The 21407-nt window shown below is 35.1% G+C and overlaps 2 protein-coding genes across 2 annotated transcripts; both read left to right on the plus strand.

The window, feature by feature from the left end:
• Positions 1-2776: 2776 nt before the first annotated feature.
• LOC133860676 (CSC1-like protein At3g21620) lies at positions 2777-14691 on the plus strand. Its single transcript, XM_062296251.1, has 12 exons — positions 2777-3282; positions 4530-4876; positions 5167-5313; positions 5907-6042; positions 7715-7816; positions 8643-8762; positions 8914-8994; positions 9687-10027; positions 10587-10832; positions 12050-12374; positions 13827-14060; positions 14178-14691. The coding sequence occupies exons 2-12, from the start codon at positions 4563-4565 to the stop codon at positions 14430-14432; spliced, it is 2301 nt and encodes a 766-aa protein (XP_062152235.1). The 5' UTR covers positions 2777-3282; positions 4530-4562; the 3' UTR covers positions 14433-14691.
• Positions 14692-16979: 2288 nt separating this feature from the next.
• On the plus strand, positions 16980-20337 carry LOC133860677 (uncharacterized). Its single transcript, XM_062296252.1, has 5 exons — positions 16980-17453; positions 18018-18174; positions 18641-18691; positions 18831-18923; positions 20162-20337. The coding sequence occupies exons 1-5, from the start codon at positions 17305-17307 to the stop codon at positions 20219-20221; spliced, it is 510 nt and encodes a 169-aa protein (XP_062152236.1). The 5' UTR covers positions 16980-17304; the 3' UTR covers positions 20222-20337.
• Positions 20338-21407: the final 1070 nt, after the last annotated feature.

A 21407-nucleotide genomic window follows, 5' to 3' on the forward strand; every position in this document is an offset into this window, starting at 1 on the left:
GATTATTGTCAGAAGGAATATCGGCTCCTACCCTACATGATTATACAACAGCAAGACACCAGAGGTGCCGCCCCTATGGGTAGACAACCTGGATAGCCCTACTATAGACGAGAGTCTGGGCGCACACAGAAGAATTACCATCAAGCACAAAGGCGCTCATGCGAGTGCAAAGTAATGATAGCAGGTGGAGAAAATTTCATTAACAAAGAAGGAAGAATAACATATATAGGCGATGCTGAGCAGGGGATGAATATAAATACAACTACCAGTCAGGTAAGTGGGGATCTCTCGCTCTTTTGAAAAGTTATTCCTCTTCTTCTTAACCTCCCCAAAAAGACGCTGAAAACTGACTTAATCATTGGAGGAAGTTTTGTCGGAAACCCATGGTGTCCCTTTACTGTTTTGCAGGCTGTTGAGTAGCCAAAGGAGAAACTAACCAAGAATTGACGTGTCACTGACTCGGAAACTGTCTTAACAAGTACTTCAGTTTTGTTTTGTATCATAGGTGGTACCTGAATTAGGGGTAAAAACTCATTTGGTACCTCTGTTAGATTTTTCGTCCAAATTTTAACGACTCGTCACGTGTCAACCGTTGAGGTTGACATGTGGTACTATATAAAAAATAAAATATTAAAAAATTGAAAAATTGAAAAAAAAAAAAAAAAAAAACCACCCCCCCTGGCCACCATGGGGGTGGCCGGCCACCACCATTTTGGCCAAGGGGTGCCTGGCCACCCCCTTGGCTGGTTTGGGGTGGCCGAACCACCCTACGCAAAAAAGAAAAAAAAAATGATGGGTTTTGGCCCTTAGGAGGTGGTTTGACCAACCCCCAATGACAAACTCTCAAATGTTTTTAATGTGTTTTGGCCATTGGCCATAGGGGTGGTTCGGCCACCTCTAAGGGCCAAAACCCATAATTTTATTATTATTATTTTTATCCTATCATGGGGTTGCCGAACCACCCCCCATGGGATGGTTCAGCCACCCCAGACCGGACAAGGGAGTGAGCCACCCCCTTGGCCAAAATGAGAGTGGCTGAGGCCACCCCTCTTTCTTTTTTATTTTTCAATTTTATTATTTTATTATTTTTTTAAAAGATTTAATTTTTTTTTATATAGTGTCATATGTTAACTTCAATGGTTGACACGTGGCAAGCCGTTAAAATTTGAACAAAAAATCTAATAGAGATATCAAATGAATTTTTACCCCTAATTCAGGTACTACCTATAATATAAAACAAAACTGAGTTACCAAATTTAAAAATACTTAAAACTCAAATACCAATGAGGTATTTAACCTTTTTTTTTTTTTTTAATAAAATTATTCTGATTTTTCCATAGCGGTATTTATTGTCGAATTTATTTTCAAAAACTTAGCTGAGTTGTTAAAAGTAAATATGATAATTATGGAAGAATATGTTAAATACGGAATATGGTAAATAGTGAGTTGTAAAGAGTAAATATTGATCCCTTAAAAAGAAGAAGAAGAAGAGTAATATTGATATAAAGACATATGAACTATTTAATTTCAAAAGAATTATTAAGATTTAAGGAAAACTACTCCATAAAATACTCTAGTATTTTTTTCTTCTTCTTATTTTTCAATTCACCTATTTTTGTAACGTGGCATAAATTTATAGGCAGGATTTCTCTAAAAACTAAAAATAATAGATTATAGTCTTTTCATATAATAGGAAAAAAGTATAATTTAGCCCCTCAAATTACTACATCCGAATAGCCCACCAAACTATCAAGGCTTGTACTCTGACTTCCAAAAGAGCCAAAACTGCCAAAACCTTTGAAAAATGCTTCTTCTGGCGAAATATTCTCATAATATTATTGTCACGTGTTACTTTTCAATTAAAAAATAAAAATAAAAAAATTTAAAAAATTCAAAAAAAAAAAGAATATTTTTTTTTATAGAAAAAAAATTAAAAATTAAAAATTAAAAATTTATTTTTTATTTTTAAAAAATATTACGATCGATCGGAGGACGTACTGCTTCTTTCCAGCATCATCATTGGTCACGATGCACGCCTACAGAGAAATGGCAGTAGTGGGGGGCTAAATTGTATTTTTTCCCATATAATATTTAGGATGCGTTTGAGATTGCGATTTCGTAGACAATAAGTGCGATTTTAAACCAAATCGCATAACATAAATTGTTTGGAAACCACGGTTTTAAAAATTGCGATTTGAAAAAATAGATTTTCTGCCTTTTCAAATTGCAGATAAGATAATTTTTTTTGAAAACGCAGAATTTTAAAAGTTAATTTACGATTTTAAAGGCTAAACTGCGATTTTACCAAACACTTAACTGTGTTTTTAAAAATTATTATTTTAAATCGCATATTTTAAAATCGTGCAAATTCTAAGCGGACACTTTTATTATCTTAAAAGATTTGAACTTTTTTAATTCATTGTATCCAACTTTACAGAAATAGCACTATCTGATTAAATATACTCTTTTGACACGTGGCCAACATTACACGTTATGCACCAACCTTTTTTGTCCGAAAATGTTGACAAAAAATCGAAAGACTTCTCCACACTCCCCAGGAAGTCAAAGCAGGGAGGAAGAGGAAAAGACATTCACGTTAAAAAAAATAGTAGCCGTTACAGAATACAGACACAGAGCCCCCCTCACATGCCCTATTTTGCCGACAGCCAAATCCAACTGATCCCAGGGCTTTTATTATATTATTATCCAAAAACGTCAGATAATCAATTCATCAATAATTAAAAAATCAAAAGAAAAAGAAAAAAAGGGACACCTGAGAACCGACTGTTGGTAACGCACCGGTGCCACCTCAGCCCCGATTCACTGTCGTCGTTTCGCTAACTTTACGCAGTTTCCATATTTGCCGTCTCTGTTCTCTTTTTGAAAAGCAAATAAATATAAAAGGGCGCATCCTAGCACGGCTCTTACCTCACCGGGCAACGACAACCGCAGGGATTTTCCCCTACGGTACCCACTGAAAGAAACAGTGAAACTGAAACACACACACAGAGTGTGATTCGCTTCTCGGCGCAGGGCGCTGTTCTCATTGAACTAAAAAACGCACCGTTTTGGCCGTGCCGGCTCTGTTTTACGAGGGCTCTGTGAGGTGTTTGAGTCCGTTCCGCTTCTGATCTCTTGCTCTTACTCCAAAAACGCTGCGTTTTGGGTTCCTTCACGCCGAAGATTAAAGTCACCGTTCTCATTGTGCCGGAAAACGCTGCGTTTGGAGCTCTGGTTTCCGAGTGCTCTTGTTTTGTGAGTGGAGTTCGTAAAGATAGAGAGGTAAGAGTGTGAAAGAAGTTTGTGTCTTGTGTTTGTTTGGTTTCTAAGAATTCGGAGGAAAACGGAAAGGCTGGATCCAATGGCTTTTTGGTTGTTAAGAAATTTCGAACTCTAATGACTGTCTGGTAATAGTGTGAATTTTTGGGTTCTACTGTCTGTTTGGTTGCTGAGAACTTATATGTCGGTATATATTAAGGTTTTTTATTTTTATTATTATTTATTATTTTAATTTTTTTGTTCTTAAACTTTCAAGAATTGAAAGTTGAATCCAATGGCTGTTTGGTTCTGAGTATTCATCTTTGGATTTTACTGTTGTTTGGATACTGAAAAATCAGAGGAGCTAGAAGACAATAAAACATATATATTTTTTTTCTACTCTTTTAATCATTTTCTTTGCTTAACTAAGAAAAGTCAAATAGATTTGTCTTCAACATATATAGATTAATGAAATTCTCAAGAATTTAAATTTATCAGCGCTCAAGTTGGTTGGTGAAAGATGGAGCAAAATATGAATGATAAGATGCTGGTTATTCTGATGAAGTTTTTATTTTATGATTTATCTTCTTTCCCGCATTTTCTTGGCAACCAAACAGACGATGCATAAGTTCCAGTCTTGTGTCTAGTTTCTGTGCTTTTAGAAATGGATTATTGAACAAAACCTAGTTTATTTTAGGATACTTTTTGATTGAAGCATCCAGCATCTCTTTTGATTTCTGTAATGAATCTCTGAGAAAAAGAAATCCCTCTCTATTTAAGTATCATAATTGTCGTATTTCTGAAAGTCAAATTCCCAGAAGTTTTCCTATTATTTTCTCCAACTTGTAAGATTTTCTCTTGTTGATTTGCAACAAAAAAAGCGTCCAGTGCCTAGTTTTATCATATTCCATTTGTTTATTTCTTATTTTCTAATTTCTATATGTTGACTTGAATATGAATCACTAGTAATATCTGGTCAGCCATATCGTGTTGGATTTGTTCCAGGGCCTTGTGCACACTGCCCGTCACACTATGAAAGCGCCATGCCTGAAGTTGTTATATGTTAGATAAAGGGTATATTCCCTTTTAGTTTAAGCAAAGAAAGTGAAAAGTTTTAAATCCATATTTTTTATTCCTTCATGAAGATGGGGGGGGGCTCTTTTACCTAAAACACGTTGTGTCCACTGTGATGCATTGCGAACATTCTTCAGGTGTATATTACCTGGTTATCTACATTAAATCTTAGTTTTATACCTTTTTTCTTTTTACAGGAAATATCAATTTTTTGTCTTTGAAGAGCGAATATGGCTACACTTAAGGATATAGAAGTTGCAGCAGCTATCAATATCCTCACTGCATTTGCTTTCTTTGTGGCATTTGCCTTTCTTCGGCTTCAACCCATCAATGATAGGGTGTACTTTCCAAAATGGTATCTGAAGGGTTTAAGGAACAGTCCACTGGGCACCGGCGCATTTGTGGGCAAGTTTGTCAATTTGGACTTCAGGTCTTATGTCAGGTTTTTGAGTTGGATGCCTGATGCATTGCAAATGCCAGAACCTGAGCTAATTAACCATGCAGGGTTGGATTCTGCTGTTTACTTGAGGATCTACTTAGTAGGGTATGCTCTAAAAGATCATTTATCTGTAGCTTGCATGGCTGGCAGTGTTGGATATTAACCGCCCTTTTCCTAGTCTAATATCAGCCCAAGGAGTTTTGGGTAGTTATTCTGCATTTACCATGTGCATAGTCCTGGACTACTATATTCTGTTTAATTATCTCTTTCCTGCATGGAATGTCGTTTTGTATTGGGAGGATATAACGTTTCAACCGAATGTTTCTCTTATTTTTGTCTTTGCTTGCAACTTCTTACTCTTGGACTGATTCTAACATTTCTGCAATCAAATGCAGGCTAAAAATTTTTGTTCCTATCGCATTCCTGGCTTTTGCAGTCATGGTACCTGTCAATTGGACCAATGGCACCTTGGAGCACTCAGATTTAGTATACAGTGACATAGATAAGCTTTCTATTTCAAACATCCCAATTGGATCTTGCAGGTATGCAGAACTTTCTGTTGCTTTCTTTTGTATTTTGTTTATTCTTTATATCTTCTTTCTTATCCTGGTGAGATGTTATAATGAACTTTTTTAAGTTCTGATTGTTCAGTGTAGCTGTCCTGTACTACGTTTAGACACTAATAATGAATTATCTAGTTTTGATTCTTAAATTAGAATCAAGTACTGTACATTAAATGTTGTCAGCTGCAAAACGTTTTACTAGCATATTACATTTAATTTTTGGGCAAGTCCCAGTGGAAGTTGGAATTGCATGACTGAATTATTGTTTTGTGGCTTGGTGATTTTTATATATAAATCCACTATCTTTCTGACCATTAATTTGGCCCCCAATTACTTTTCTCTTACTGATTACTTCTTCTTTTGTCCAACAAAACAATTAAAGATGTTAGTGATTGTCTATAACTCTGTTTTTTTTTTTTTTTTTGGTTTGATGAGTATATTACTGGGCAACTATTGTACTGGCTATGGAGTGGACAATAGCAATGTAAATTTGTGCATAGAATGGACCTAGTATGCAATAACATTCCCATGAAATCTGTCAATTAATTGTATCGATCGAATATTTGTTGCAGATTTTGGACCCATTTGGTAATGGCATATGCTTTTACCTTCTGGACATGCTATGTTTTAAAGAAGGAGTATGAGATAGTTGCGTCAATGAGGTTGCATTTTCTTGCATCAGAACAGCGGCGCCCTGATCAGTTCACAGTAAGTTCAAAACTTTTTGTATCATCAAACTAATTGGATATGGGCCAAAAGGCCAAGTCCTTTTAGCATGATAGTTCACACATGACATCTAAATGGTTTGGGTGGGGTTCAGAGGCCCAATCAGTGTGAAAAATGCGATTTTCTTAAGACACGATTCCTTTAACACTCAATAAGTACACTCAAGTCTATTACTCTTTGCATGTGCAATCATATATACTAGGAAGTTTACTTGAGGAAGATAAATGGGGTGGGGCCGTCGGGAGTAGTGAGATGTTGGGTGTTCATATTTTTGCTTCAGTTAAAGTGGTTATGCAGATTTTATATTTTGAGATCATATTACTTCTCAGGGATGTGAATTATTCGTAGACATTTCGTTTAAGCCTAGACTGTTTGGTGCGAGTTGATATGTCTTGGATTTAGTTATTCTGTTTGGGTAATAGCTTGGATTTGGTGCAAGTTGATATGTCTCTGTTTTTCTGTTTTGTCTTTATGACGTATGACAGATATAGATAAATCTATTTATGTGTTTTGTAGTTGGCATTAGGGTTAAAAGATGGGGTTAAAACTTAAAAAAGGGAAGAGCACAGAAGCCCAATGTGTCTTAAACTCAAATCATTCAATATTCCATTTATGAAAGTCTGAATTCTTTAAGTACAATTAAACATATTTATATAGGTAATTGACTCTTGCTTAACTTACTAGGACTCGAACTCCTAATTTGACTACTAGATCAAATATTTAAAGAATAGACTATATTGGACCCAAAGATTCTAGACTTGACTCAATTACTAAAGCACCCTAAATTCAAAAGAATTGCTGAAACTTACAAATCTGCCCCTGATTATAAAACTTGGCAAAACTCATGAAATGAAACCCAAATAAAAAATTATTTTAACTTGGCATAAGTTTATGCCCAAATGGGCTTTGCCCTAGGATTTAGTCGATAGAAATAGGTCAGGTAGCCAAGTCAGCATTTGAACAGCTCTAGATTGAAGCAAGACCAATATGCTTTCAAAACTTAAAGAGACTAACGACTAAATCCTAGGGCAAAGCCCATTTATTGAATTACCAAAAATACCCTTGACTCTTAAAAATTAAATTTTCTCATACCTTGCATCAAGAGGTAAACCAGACTTCTTCTCGTTGAGAGTGGTGCATTTTCAGAGCATTTTAGTAAGGTCTAGTTAATTGCTATCGAATTTTTCCTTTTGTTTCTTAGGTGGGGGTATTAATGGCAATGTTCTATTTTGTACTTTTTTCTGGTTCATATTAAGGTCTAGTATACACTTTAAATCTTTCATTATTGAGATACAAAGGATTGCATATCTATGCATCCAGTGAATAGGGTTAATAGTAATGAGGTAAAACATATGCATGTTATATCTATAAGGCTTTGTTTGTTTTAGCGTAAAAAGTTTTCTCCATTTTTTTGGTGCTTAATGCAAGCGGAAAATACTAGCCAATAGAAAATGATTTCCGGATCAACAACAAATTTTTCACTGTAGGGAGGAAAATGGCTTACGCTTTTCAAGAAGCATAATGCAATCTAAGTGAAACAAACGTGGCATAAGTGATAACCACTGATACCATACTCATGTTATTCAGACAAACCTTGCAACTATTTTGCTGCATGTTATTTTAATTTTGATTGTTGATTTTTTTTTCCATGCAGGTACTTGTAAGAAATGTGCCACCAGATCCAGACGAGTCAGTTAATGAGCTTGTGGAGCACTTTTTCTTGGTCAACCATCCTGAACACTATCTTACTTATCAGGTTTGATCCTGTAGTTCTCTATACAAACAGATAAGTAACTACACAAACATACATGAAAAACTCTTACGGATGAATGCATACAGTATAGGCATTCACCATATCGATACACATTCATATATACATCCATACATAGATTGAGTCTGACAATGAAGATATGATTGTAGTTTCAATTATGGTAGAGTCTCTCTCTCTATATATATATGTAATATGTAGAGGATGCAGATATTGTTGCAGCACATGTTTACGGTTTCCCTTTTTTCCTAAATGGCGTGTATCTTCAGTTAAAGAACAGGTATGGGATGTAATTATTGTGATTTTAATATGGAGTGGGGTTATTCTCATTACTATAGTTTGATTGACATTGTTCCATCTTGGACAACTATGCTCCTAACCGAGGAAATTTGGTTTGACAGACTTTTTATGGTGAATGGTAATGAGATCATCTATATCTGAAGTTCCTTTCATTCATTAACCATTGTGCTTCTGATCTTGCCATGTTTGGGGTTCAATTCTTGTATTCTTGGGAAACATTGGGTTGGAAGTAAAGGAGAAAACTTTGGAAATAGGTGTTAGCTTTAAGTCTATAGATAGTTTAGAGAAAAAGGGAGGCCAATGTCTTATTTCCATTAACCAAATCAGAAATTTTAGTTTTGTTGTTGCTTTTGAGTCTTTTTTTATTGGGATCAGAATGACCTTGAGATGTTATATAGATTACATATGTGTATCTATGTTACCAAACCTCTAAATGCACAAGTTTACAAACTCGTTACTGTACGAAGGATTATTTTTCTTCAGTTTAGTTTCTTACCTAGTTATATACCTGCAGGTAGTTTACAATGCAAACAAACTTTCTGATTTAGTCAAAGAGAAGAAAAAAATGCGAAACTGGCTTGACTTCTATCAACTTAAATGTTCCAGAAATCAATCTAAGAGGCCTTCAACAAAGGTATTGCACTGCCAATGGGTTGGTGCTATTTGCGATTCCTTCCATTTTTTTTGTTCTTTCTAATTTTGATATCTTCCGGACTAGTGTTTTTCAATAACAAGAACAATTGCCATCATAGTCTGACTTTTGGTAACTAATGTCATATGAGCAGACTGGTTTTCTAGGTCTATGGGGAGAGAGGGTGGATGCAATTGACTTCTATACATCTAAGATTGAAAGACAATCAGAAGCGGTAAGCTGCATTCCTTGAGCATCTTACTTGTAAAAAAAACAAAAGCATTTCTTGAGCATCTTCAGTAAGCTTAATTGACTTCCTGTCTCTAGCAATACACAAGAATTCTTCATCACTTTAAGTTAAAGAGGATAATGTCAGATTTTTCCTAGTTTCTTACATGGGTTTCTTGAGCTTATGACTTTCTATTCTTCGCATTTATCATATTATGTAACACTTCGGTTATTTTCTAGTGCCTTTTCTGTAAATTCTTGTAAGAATCAACAAATGGAACTCAACAAGTAAAAAATAACCCTATTGTTCTACTTTATATACACTTCATTAAATTTTTCCATTCTATATTTTTGATAAGTAAAAAATAAGGTAATCGTTCGTTAACGGAATTAACCAGGCAACAAGTCCATCGGCCAACATATTTTGTAGTGCCCCGGTCCAGTGCTTGTGATGCATCACTCATTTATAAGCAGAGCTTGTGCTGGTCACTTGATTCTATGTGTAGTTTCGTACTGCCTTATACCTTCACATATACATATTAATCTTCTAATGTGATTTTAGCGCTCAAAAACCTTTAGGATTGTTTTTTTCCCTGTTCTAAGGCATTCCTTTTACCATGTCAGTGACATGATTGTAATTGAGTTGCACATTGATTGGACAGCATATGTTTAATACTATGTCTTTCTTATGACTGTCAGATTGCCTCAGAGAGAGATAAGATTATGAACAATCCTAAATCAATCATGCCAGCAGCATTTGTTTCCTTCAAAACTCGATGGGGTGCAGCTGTTTCTGCACAAACTCAACAGTCCAGGAATCCTACTATATGGTTAACTGAGTGGGCTCCAGAGCCCTGTGATGTATATTGGGATAACTTGGCAATTCCATATGTTTCTCTCACAATTAGGAGGCTTATTGTTGCTGTTGCTTTCTTCTTCCTTGCCTTCTTTTTCATGATCCCCATTGCATTTGTACAGTCGCTTGCAAATATTGAGGGTATTGAGAAAGCAGTCCCTTTTCTAAGGCCTATAATCGAATTGTGAGTGTCTTCATCTTCTTCTTCTTTGCATTATTATATTTGTTTATTAGGAGAAAATTAAAAGACTAAGGAAAGTGAGATTAGGAGTGGTAACTAATCTATCCTTGTCTTCTTTAATGGCATCATCTTTTTGACATTGGCATATCATGAAAGACAATAAGAGAAGAAATGCAGGATAAAGTAATTAGAGTATGAAAGGTGAGATTAGGAGTGAGCAGTTCAGTTGGCATACTAGTGAGAAGCGAAGATGCACCATTCCCAGTAGATGCTATACTTCATATGAGGTTTTGACTTGGCTTAGGTTGTTTTTTTTCTTCCTATTCTTAGATTAGGGTTGTTTGCAAGTAAATATAGTGTGTAGGATTTTCTTCCTGCTTGGTAATTGTAATGTGTTAGTCTGGTAGGTTGAGGGTGCAGACAGCATTTAGAAAGCTTTACTCTTTCCATATATCAAATTTTGACTACCTCAATAGTTTTTATGTGTTTGTTTGTGATTGTTGTTCCCAATCCTTGCCAGTTGTTGTATACATCTACTAACAGCCTCTGTTGTTTCTTGCAGAAAAGGCGTAAAGTCATTTATCCAAGGTTTCCTTCCAGGGATTGCTTTGAAGATTTTTCTCATTTTTCTACCCTCAATATTGATGCTGATGTCAAAATTTGAAGGATTTATTAGCATATCTGGTCTAGAGAGGAGATCTGCAACTAGATATTATATTTTCCAATTTATCAATGTCTTTCTTGGGAGCATAATTACTGGAACTGCATTTCAACAACTGCATAATTTCATGAACCAGTCAGCAAATGAGTATGTCCTTTTCATTTATTTACTATGCATTATGATTTTTAAACATTTGTAGTTGCTTAAAATATGGCCACTTTATAACTGTTAGAAGGGTCAAAATATTTTCATATATTTTTATTTTATAGTAGCATACATCAGTATTTGTGAGGGTCTCATTAGTATTACCAGCTATCGCAATCCGTTTGATAATCGCTTTTACCAATTTAATGCACTTGCAAACTGTTGCACTCAATTGAAATTATCTTAATTTGTAGCTGTGATTCTTCCAGCTGGATGGTGTAGTAATACAGTTGCAGGTGCTCAGATGAGTTTACATGACACACTTTTGTTCGTTGTACATCATTGGTAGTCTCTTATGTTCATTGTATGCTTATCATGGACTGAATGAAATGATACAATTTTCACATAAGCATCTTGATTCTTGACCCCTGCAAAATTAAGTGGGACCAGCCAGCCCGCCCCCCCAGGCAATCCCTGTTTTAATGCTTCCTTGTATATTTGGACCCTTCTATCTAGTGTTTTGTTGGTCTCAAAATAAAACTTGATTTTCGTACTTAAAATTTTTGGATTCTACGTGAGAATTTTCTCTAAGCATAAATCTATTATTATTTGAATATGAATAGAAGATCAAAAATAGATATGAAAGCATGTACCACATAATTCTGCATTATCTTTATTGTTCATGGTTATGAGATCAATTCTACCTTTGCTTTTTTCATATTATGCACTTAATAGACTTAATATCGCATAATGTATTTTATAGGACATATACATTGTAATTTGTCATGTTGTAGCCTGGGTAATCTGAATTTATGTCTCTTATATAGGATAAATTACCCAGTTTGGTTTCTGAGCTTTAACTCTTAAGAAATGCTTTCTGCCTCGTTTGTTTTATAGATATCGTGATAAGTATCATTAGCTTCATGAGTATCAGTTTCTGCTCAGTGTTCATGACTTATGCATGCATAGATAGTGATAGATGTAACCATCATGTACTGTCATACAATCATTTCTCCACCACCTTTTTTCGTCCAGTGTTTCCTCAGTTTTCCTTTTTTTTAAGTTACCTTGCTAATCTCACAAAATTCACAACAATTCTTCTCTTACATGATTGCCATAGGTTGATCTAGCATATTTGATGTGTATTATATATATGCTTTTTAGCTGATGTGCTTCTTTGATATGATTTGTAACATAACAGTAGTGAGCTAATTGTGCAGTATCCCAAAGACGATTGGTGTGTCCATTCCAATGAAGGCAACTTTCTTCATAACTTACATAATGGTTGATGGGTGGGCTGGTATTGCTGGAGAGATTTTAAGGTTGAAGCCGTTGATAATTTATCACTTAAAAAATTTCTTTTTGGTGAAGACTGAAAAGGATAGGGAAGAGGCAATGGATCCTGGAAGCCTTGGTTTCAACACTGGCGAACCTCAAATACAACTTTATTTCTTACTTGGCCTTGTTTATGCTGTGGTGACTCCTGTTTTGCTTCCTTTCATCATAGTATTCTTTGGCTTGGCATATATGGTGTATCGTCATCAGGTAAAAGTAGCCCTTTGTTCAAGAGTAGGTTCTGTACTTTTTTTGGGTTAATATGTGGTATTGTCCTATATTTGTAATGTAAGAGCAGTTAGAATGTATTTTTTACGTAATTAACAGGAAGGAATGTTATTAGCATCTGTCTCAATTTGCTTTATCACATGTTTATTCACCCCTTTGTCCACGATACAATTCGAGGCATTTTCAGTTCAGAGAAATTGGGAACCTCAAACTGCATACAATAAGCTCAAGTAAGAGGTGAGTCTGAGAGAATTAAAAAAACAAAAAACAAAAAGGAAAAAGAAAGAATATCACCAACTTGAGGGGGGAACTGACCATCTGTATTGGGAAGACTTATATTGGGGTTGATTTGATTTCATTTGATTTCTACTTCATCATTTTCTTGCTCAATTCCATCTATGTTAAATGAGATTACATTGAAATCAATAAAATGTGTTTTGCTGAACAGTGGATTGATATACATAATTTATCTGAAATTCCAGTTTTCTAGCTTTCACATCAATTCAATACGAAGTACTAGTAGATTGTATCACGATTAGCATTGTGGATTCCCTTTCTTATTTGTTTTGCTGATTGTATCACATAGTTTTGCTGATTTCCTTGTTCATTTTTCTATTTCTAGTTAGGTGTTTTCTTTTGTATATTTCCGGTGTACTTTAGGGCGTCTTACGCTTTCAATAAGACAATTTACTTATTAAAAAAAAAAATGCATTGTGGATTCCCTTTCTAAAATAACAAGCTATGAGCTCCATCCACTCTTTGTCAGTATGGGGTGTTAGACATGCTTTCTGTAGAAGGGTTTAATCCAAATGTCTTATAGTGAATGCAGTAACTGACTCTGAGAGGCTTTGGTCAAATGTCATGTAGGAAAACAGGAACTCACTCTAAGAGCGTTTTTTTTTTTTTTCAATATAGGGTCTCAATTTGTTTTCCAATTTTGGGATTGTGCCAGATGTTTGTAAAGAAATCGACAATTGAATTTTGTGAAATGTTTGTGTATAAGAGTAGCTTCTCTTTGATGCTAGGATTCATCCCCTATTTTATTGGTGCTGGTCTCACATATTCTGTTATAAAAGAAGCTGTAAAGATCAGAAATGGTGGGAATTATTAGGTCTTTGTCACTAGAGGCTTTTGACAATTGGATTTTTCATGCTCTTTTATTTGAAGGGGCTGGTGATAGGATCATTTCTTTGAATTTACTGGTAGTTTACAGAATAAATGTAGCTATCAATATAATCAATATAGTGTATTTGTGATTAAACTTCTTACACTATAATTTTAGCTCCACAGCCAAGTCTATGCTTTTCTTTTATACTGTTTTTACTTTATTTTGATGCTGATGGAGTCATTTATGCGTGCTACAAGATTTGCTGTATATTGTCGGGTTTGATTTGGAAACTTTTCTCTAATGAAACTCTTTGTATGAATCTGCAGATTATAAATGTCTACAATCAGGAGTACGAGAGTGCTGCTGCATTCTGGCCTGATGTCCATGGGCGCATAATAGTTGCCCTAATTGTCTCACAGTTGCTACTAATGGGATTATTAAGTACAAAAGAAGCTGCTCAGTCAACTCCATTGCTCATCGCACTCCCAGTGTTGACCATATGGTTTCATATGTTCTGCAAAGGCCGTTACGAACCTGCTTTTGTTAGATATCCATTACAGGTTTGTTGATGTTTTCTTTTATTGGTTGCAGTCTGTGCGTGATGAAACAAATCTACTACCTTGTTGCCATTTTTTCTTATACACCTAGTGCGTTTTTCTTTTGGTGTATTTTTTCAGGAAGCAATGATGAAAGATACCCTGGAACGTGCAAGGGAGCCAAACCTGAACTTGAAGGGCTTCCTTCAAAATGCATACATTCACCCAGTTTTCAAGAAAGGAGATGATAGTGAGAGTGATGCAGCTTCAGAAGACTCGGATGAGGGACCGAACCTCATCCCAACGAAGCGCCAATCTCGAAGGAATACACCATTGCCCAGCAAACATAGCGGTTCATCATCATCCCTTCTGCCTGAAGCTGTTCAGGAGCATTGACAGCCTTCATAGTAGTTGAGGTTCAGTGGCATTCATTGTACATCACAATAGGAAGAAATAGGTATAGCTTACATAGTTTTCGGTCTTTCTTCTGGCAGCTTTGTCCCTTTAGTTATTTTAAGGGAGTGCGGCTTCTCATCAAATAATTTATAGAGACTACAGCTGAGCTGAGACTTTTGCAGTATAAGTTGGATGAATCACTTTTTATGGCGACTTGATTTCACTAGAATATGAAAAGTTTGATTCCCTTGTTCAAGAATCCTTGGCCTTATTATCTCTGCAATTGTGTCCATTAAGATGTACATATCATGAACCATAAAAAAAAAAGAAAAAAAAAAGGGATTAATGTATTACTGACCATCTCCTGTTAGATTATTATTATTATTTTTATGAGCAATACAGGGAAAAGGAAAGGGGATCAAGATGGGTCTTTTCCACTCTTGATTCTTACGGAGGAAAGAAAAGGGAGAGAGGTGAGAATGCTTTCATAACAATGATGAAAAGCGGCCCATTTGACAACTAAATGTGCCCGGAGATTAACACTCCTTGAAACTTTAGTTGCAGACCAACAAGGAACAAAAAAAAAAAGAGAGAGAGTATCAGCAATACATCTCCATATAGATTAATTAGCAAGGAGATGGTTTAGCGAGGTAGCAAGTTCAAGGGATTATGACTTGCTTCTCACTCCAATGAGCATGCACTTGTAATTCCAATGGAACAAATGAATTCCAAATGCAATCTCCAATATTTTCATCTTTGCAATGGTTACTATGCGGGCGAAACTAAGAATTTTGATAGGGGCGAAACTATAAAAAAACCTTTTTTGGGGTCCACTTTATAAAAAATATAGGGGTTGTGGTGGCAAAGCCAGGGACGGTACACAGTAGTGGATGCTACTATTAATTTTTTTTTTTTTTATACATTTTTTAATAACAATCAACATCAAAATATTCTCACTTTTTTCACTTTTTATATCACATTAATAATTTTTTATTACTATTCAAATAAAAAAATTCACTACAATACAAAACTTTTTCATTTTTTTATACAAATTCTTTTTACTTTATATCACATCATCACTTTTTATTAATTTTAAAATTAACAACCCACTACTCTGTTCTGTACATGTCTTTGCCAAACAAGACTACAAATTTTAAGAGAATTTCTACCGGAAGCAAATATCTAGATCACTATGTTATTTGGTAAACTTTAAGAAGTAACATCTCTAGAGTCAATCCAATTGTGAATTCCATGTGAATCTCTCTAATTTTCATTTTTCTTTATTTTAGTTTTTTGATTAAGTGAGAATAATTTTTAACTTCCCAAATAAGTAATTCTATTCATCCCCTCCTACTCTCTTCCCATCCCCTCCAAAGCTTATAGAAGACCACGCCATATTTTTCATCCATATATTTGAGAGGATAAGAGGAAGATAGAGGGTGATGTATAGCAATAATTTTTCATCCATGTATTAATTCTTTTTCATAAACCATTATATCAATTCTTGTGATGTTAGTTCTACCATTAAGCGAAAGTTATGATACCTCGTACGTTAAAAGATTGTAATCTTGGTGGTTACAAAAAAAAAAATAATAAAAAAAAAAACAAAAATTTTAAATGGAGTTGATAAAAATGTTCTGCAATTTTATTTTTTATTTATTTTTTAAATTATCTTTAAAATCATGTTTTAAATACGCACGGCTTACGTGCGAATAAAGATTCTTAACAATTACCCGACTGGATTACTGGCATTCACTCTGTGAAATTACGAAGTGAAATGCACTTTTAATATATAATATAACTGTTAGTCACGTTCTTCGATCTGGGTATGAGCCTATTTATAGGAAAATAAGTGGAGTCAAACTTGAATTAAGTTTTCTACTCCTTCATGATCTAAGATTGTAATCAGAGTTCTATTTGTATTATGGTATATGATATGATTGGACCATGAGTCCTATTTCGATTCTACCGGAAATAGGACTATAGATCAAACTATCCTGTAAAGAGATAGGACTGCTAATCGAAATATGACTCTTACTTCAGTTCAACTTGGAGTAGAGTTCTAATTTGAATTTACTGGAATAACTGCTACCTGATTTTTCCGGAATAACTGTTAAGTGTCTATCTCCTAAGAGTCTTGCTGTCATATATATATATAAAAGAAACAAAGAAAAAAAAAAGTTAAGAGATAATTGCACCATTAGTCATTAGGGTTGTCATAAATTACAAATCACTATTTACAGTACAAAAGGTTCATAGAAAGTTATTGTGGTAAACTAACAAATTTTTATTGTAATGAACACGTGTCGATTTCTTATTGGGTATGATGTGTCAAATTAACAGATTTTGTTAACTTTTTGGATGGAAAACGGGTTTAGAGAATGATTCATAATTATAATTTACCATAAAGATCTTCATGAACTTTTTGTACCACATAGAGTAATTTGTAATTTAGGCCGATTCATGTACCAATGATGCAATTATCCCAAAAGTTAAAAACATGTGAAAAATGTTTATTTTCTTGGTGGAGAAACATCCTTTCGGCTTTCCAGTCGTCCTGTTTGCTTGGATGCGTAGAATTGGGTTTGAACACAAACCCTTCAACCTCAAAATTCCAAACCTTTTTTTATTTCTTTTCTTCTCAACCAATCCAACACATTTTCCCCATTTCCTCTCCGGTCTCCACCCCCAGATCCGTTGTGTCTTTTTTTTTTCAGACAGCCGAAGGCATAAAAAACCAAAGTCAATAATCAGACGACAGGCAACAGACAACAGACAACGGACAACCTCATTCCAACCCATCTCCTTCCTGGTTGGCCAACACCATCGTCACATTTCACAGAGAGAGAGAGAGAGAGAGGTATATTGGTGAATGGACGAGGTGATCACTGTAGCGGACGCGACCCGAACGACGTCGTCAGCGACAGCAACACCAACGTCCTTGCTACCTTCGAACCTGCCTCTCCTCTCGGCCCTCCTCGCCTGCGCTCTCGCCCAGTTTCTCAAGCTCTTCACCACCTGGTCCCCACAATCTTTCTCTCTCTCTCTCTCTCTCAATTTCAACGTTTTTTGTTTCAAATTTTGGAAATTTGTTGCTATGTTTGTTGGTGGGTTTGAAATTTCAGAAAGTTTATATGATTTTTGTAATGCTTACGAAACGTAGTAGTTTGATTATTGTCACCCATGAAAGAAACTCGTTGATAAGCTGTATCTCTGTTCTTGGTTTGACTAAAAACGCGTTATTTGATGGATTTGGATTTGTAATCGCAAGACACGCAATTTTTTTAATTTTTTTTTGTTTATTTATTTCGAGTTGTTTATTGTTTGTTTGGTGGTTGGAAATTGAGAGGAAATGTATGCAAATTTAGTGTTTTTTTTTTTTTTTTGTTTTATTAAAGTTTATGGGTTTACTAAGTAGGATTTAAGAGTGGTTTGCATACAAAATAGGAATTTTACTATAGACTTCTTGAGGCTTAGATTCTAAAGTCATGCACTTCACTTGCATAATGACACGCCCAAGATTTTGTTTTTGTTTTTGCAATATTAGCTCAATTTATTTCATTGTGTTTGTTCTAAGATGCTCAGGTATAAAGAAAAGAGATGGGATTCTAAAAGGATGCTTGATTCTGGTGGAATGCCTTCATCGCATTCCGCAACTGTGACGGCTCTAGCAGTGGCTATAGGCCTACTGGAAGGAACGGGAGGACCGGCTTTTGCCATTGCAGTGGTCTTGGCATGTGTTGTATGTACTTCCTCACTTTTTTTTACTTATGATATTGTTCTCTTGTGGCCCAAGTATGCACAATTCTAACCTATATTTGGTCGCTAAGATAACCCAACTGTGCACCAATTATCAAGTTTGTGATTCCTGGTATGAGCTTGACTTGGAGGATCCTATTTATAGAAGAATGGAGGATTGTAAGGGATCTGGGTTTGATCAGTTTTCAAATGCCTGCAAAAGGGCGTCAATGGTGTTGTTAAATATGTGATTAAATAGCACTTTCAGGTTGCATAGAAGCAGTCCAAAACGTCAAGCTTCTCATGAATATCAAATCACCATGTTTTTAAGTAGTTGGTTCATGATGTCGTGAATGTTCTCGTGTGTTTGCGTTATATCTTCTTACCATTTTATGAATTGGTTAACTTCGAAAAGTTGCTGCGTATTAATTGTGCAAGATGGGGGTGATTGATTGTTTCAATATTTTCAGGTGATGTATGATGCCTCAGGGGTCAGACTTCACGCCGGTCGCCAAGCTGAAGTAAGTTCTTCTTCATATGAGCCTCGGTTGCTTCTAGTTTGTTGCTTGCTTTTACCTATGTTGCGGGGACACTCCTTGAATGATTAAAATTTCTTTTTGTGTGTTGCTTCCTATAATTGTTTTATGGTTCTCGTTGCAGTTGCTGAATCAAATTGTGTGTGAGCTTCCTACAGAACATCCTTTATCCAACATAAGACCACTACGTGATTCACTTGGGCATACTCCACTTCAGGTTTGTTGCAATCTTTCTGAACTTCATTTCAATTGTTAGTGTTTCTCGTTTAACGTCTTATTTATTGGGTTTTTATCATTTATTTTAAAATCACTGGTTCAAAAGAACATTCAACTTGACCATGATATAAGGTTACTATATCTGCTGGAAGTTAGTCACTCGAAAGAAACTATGGCCTCGTTTGGCAACACTTTTTGGAAAATTTTGTTTGCTTATTAGCAAAAAAGCAAAGATATTAACAAATAACTCCAAAAACACAACATTCACAAAACACTCAAAATTACTTTCACCTATATGTCATGTCACAACACTTTTTCAACTAAAATGCAAAAAGCACAATCTAAAAAGTTTTATCAAACGAACCCATATATGTTTGTGCCTGTGCATATGCAATCCGGTGCATAAAGTAGGGACTAGGGAGAGGACAAAAAGAAACAACACACACTCGTGACATGCGCGCGCACACAAACCACTAAAATGACTTGCAATGCTTGCTGAAAACTTGAAATAAAAACGAACTAGGATTTGCACGCATCAACAATGCAGTAATAATGCAAACGCAAGATTGGAGTGGTTCTTCTAGACCCCATAATATCTAATACCAAGAAGTAAAGTATTTTTTAATTTGAAGACTGAAAAAATCACAGCACTTGGCTCTTAAAAAAATGAAGTTTGTTTCCTGAGACTCCTGTTTGTGCATAACTCATTTCCCTCTTTCCCACCTTCTCTCTCTCAAGTTGCCAAGTAACCGGTGCACATCATTTCCATATTCTGGAAAGATCTCAGGGGACAAGGGAAAATGATGGAATATTATTTGCATATATGGCTTGACCCCTAATATAATTTCCCTTATTTTTGTATTCTGTGCAAGGCCTGAGAGGAAATATTGTTGGGCATATTTGATTCATACAAGAGCACCCTTACATTATTGCTCATATGCACATGTAAAGGAACTAAGCAGGGCTGACAATTTTAGGGTCGATAACTTTTGACACGACATGCAAATCTGACAGAAACTTAATACAAAATTAGCGGGTTAGGCTGACCTCTATAGTTTTATATTCATACCTCGACACGATCCGAACTCGACACACGAACACAAATTGCTATCCTTAAACCACTAAGGGCGTTGAATTACCATTTTGCTTTGAGGAAGAAACTTTAAGTAAATTTTATTCCTTTTTCATAAGTATATTGATATCTAGGTGCTAATAATCCTTTTATTTGGTCTGATACAGGTTGTTGCTGGGGCTGTGTTGGGATGCATAGTAGCGTATCTGATGAGAAACTCTAAGTAGTATATCAGATGACCAATAATGTTTCTTCCGTGTCACATTGGATACGTGTAAACTACATACTTGTAATGTGGATACTCTTATAATGCAACTACCATTCTTGGGCTCCTATTCAGCTATACCATTTGAGTTCCACTTCAATTCTTCTTTTGTACTTAATTCAGCATAATGAATACAAACTACCATTAGTCGGCTCCTCTTTAATTCATCATTTGTACTTCATTCAGCATAATGAATAGAAAAGTCAATGGGTCTCAAATCGTATTTGCTTGCCGGGTTATGGTTATGTCAAGGTATGAGAATAATATATAAGTTAATTTTATCTCGATCTATTTAATTAAACGGGTCAGGCTCTTCAACCTTAATCTGTTAATTTCGTTTTGGATTTGCAGGTCGTGTAAAAAATTGTCAATCCTAAATGTCACGTGTCGGGTTCTTGTAGTAATACTAATTTCCAATAAACTCTTTAGAGTTTGAAAATGACTCAAAACTCTTTCTTGTAAGCATACGAAGCAAATAACTCTCCACCCTGAACTTTTGTTTGAATTTTTCACAAAAAATGTTAATGTGTTATATCAACGCCAATAACAGAAAGCCATGTCCCATTTGACACAACATAATGAAAATATAAAAGAAAAATAGTGAAAAGAAAAAAATGTAAATAAAAAAAAAATTAAAAAAAGGAAAAAGAAAAAAAGAGGTGGTGCGTGCATGAGAAGTCAATTGACAAACCAAAAAAAAAAAAAAAAAAACTTTTATGGAACCAAACATATATATATATATATATATATATATATATATATATATATATATAGTGTGAGGTAGTATCTCAGCTCTTGGGATTTTGGAATCATATATATATATATATATAAAGGTCCTACGTCCATTTGTTTATTGTTGGAGAAATTCTTCTGACATAATCTATTAAGTTAACATCTGTAATTAGAGCATGTGATCATATTAATCCAAAGTATATGTGAAACTCAGGTAGACTGGATTGAAGGAGTTTTGTCCCGCAAACTTTGCCATTGCTTTTGTAGTTTGTAACAACCTTAGAAACAGAAAAATTTAAACCAAACAGTCTCTCAGCTCTCCTTGTTAACGCTCACTTCTCTTCTTAATTCTTCTCACGCCTTGAAAAAACCGTCCCATTCGACTCTCTCTCTCTCTCTCTCTCTCTCTCTCTCAC

Source organism: Alnus glutinosa, chromosome 2 (assembly GCF_958979055.1).
Source record: "Alnus glutinosa chromosome 2, dhAlnGlut1.1, whole genome shotgun sequence".
NCBI lineage: Eukaryota > Viridiplantae > Streptophyta > Magnoliopsida > Fagales > Betulaceae > Alnus > Alnus glutinosa.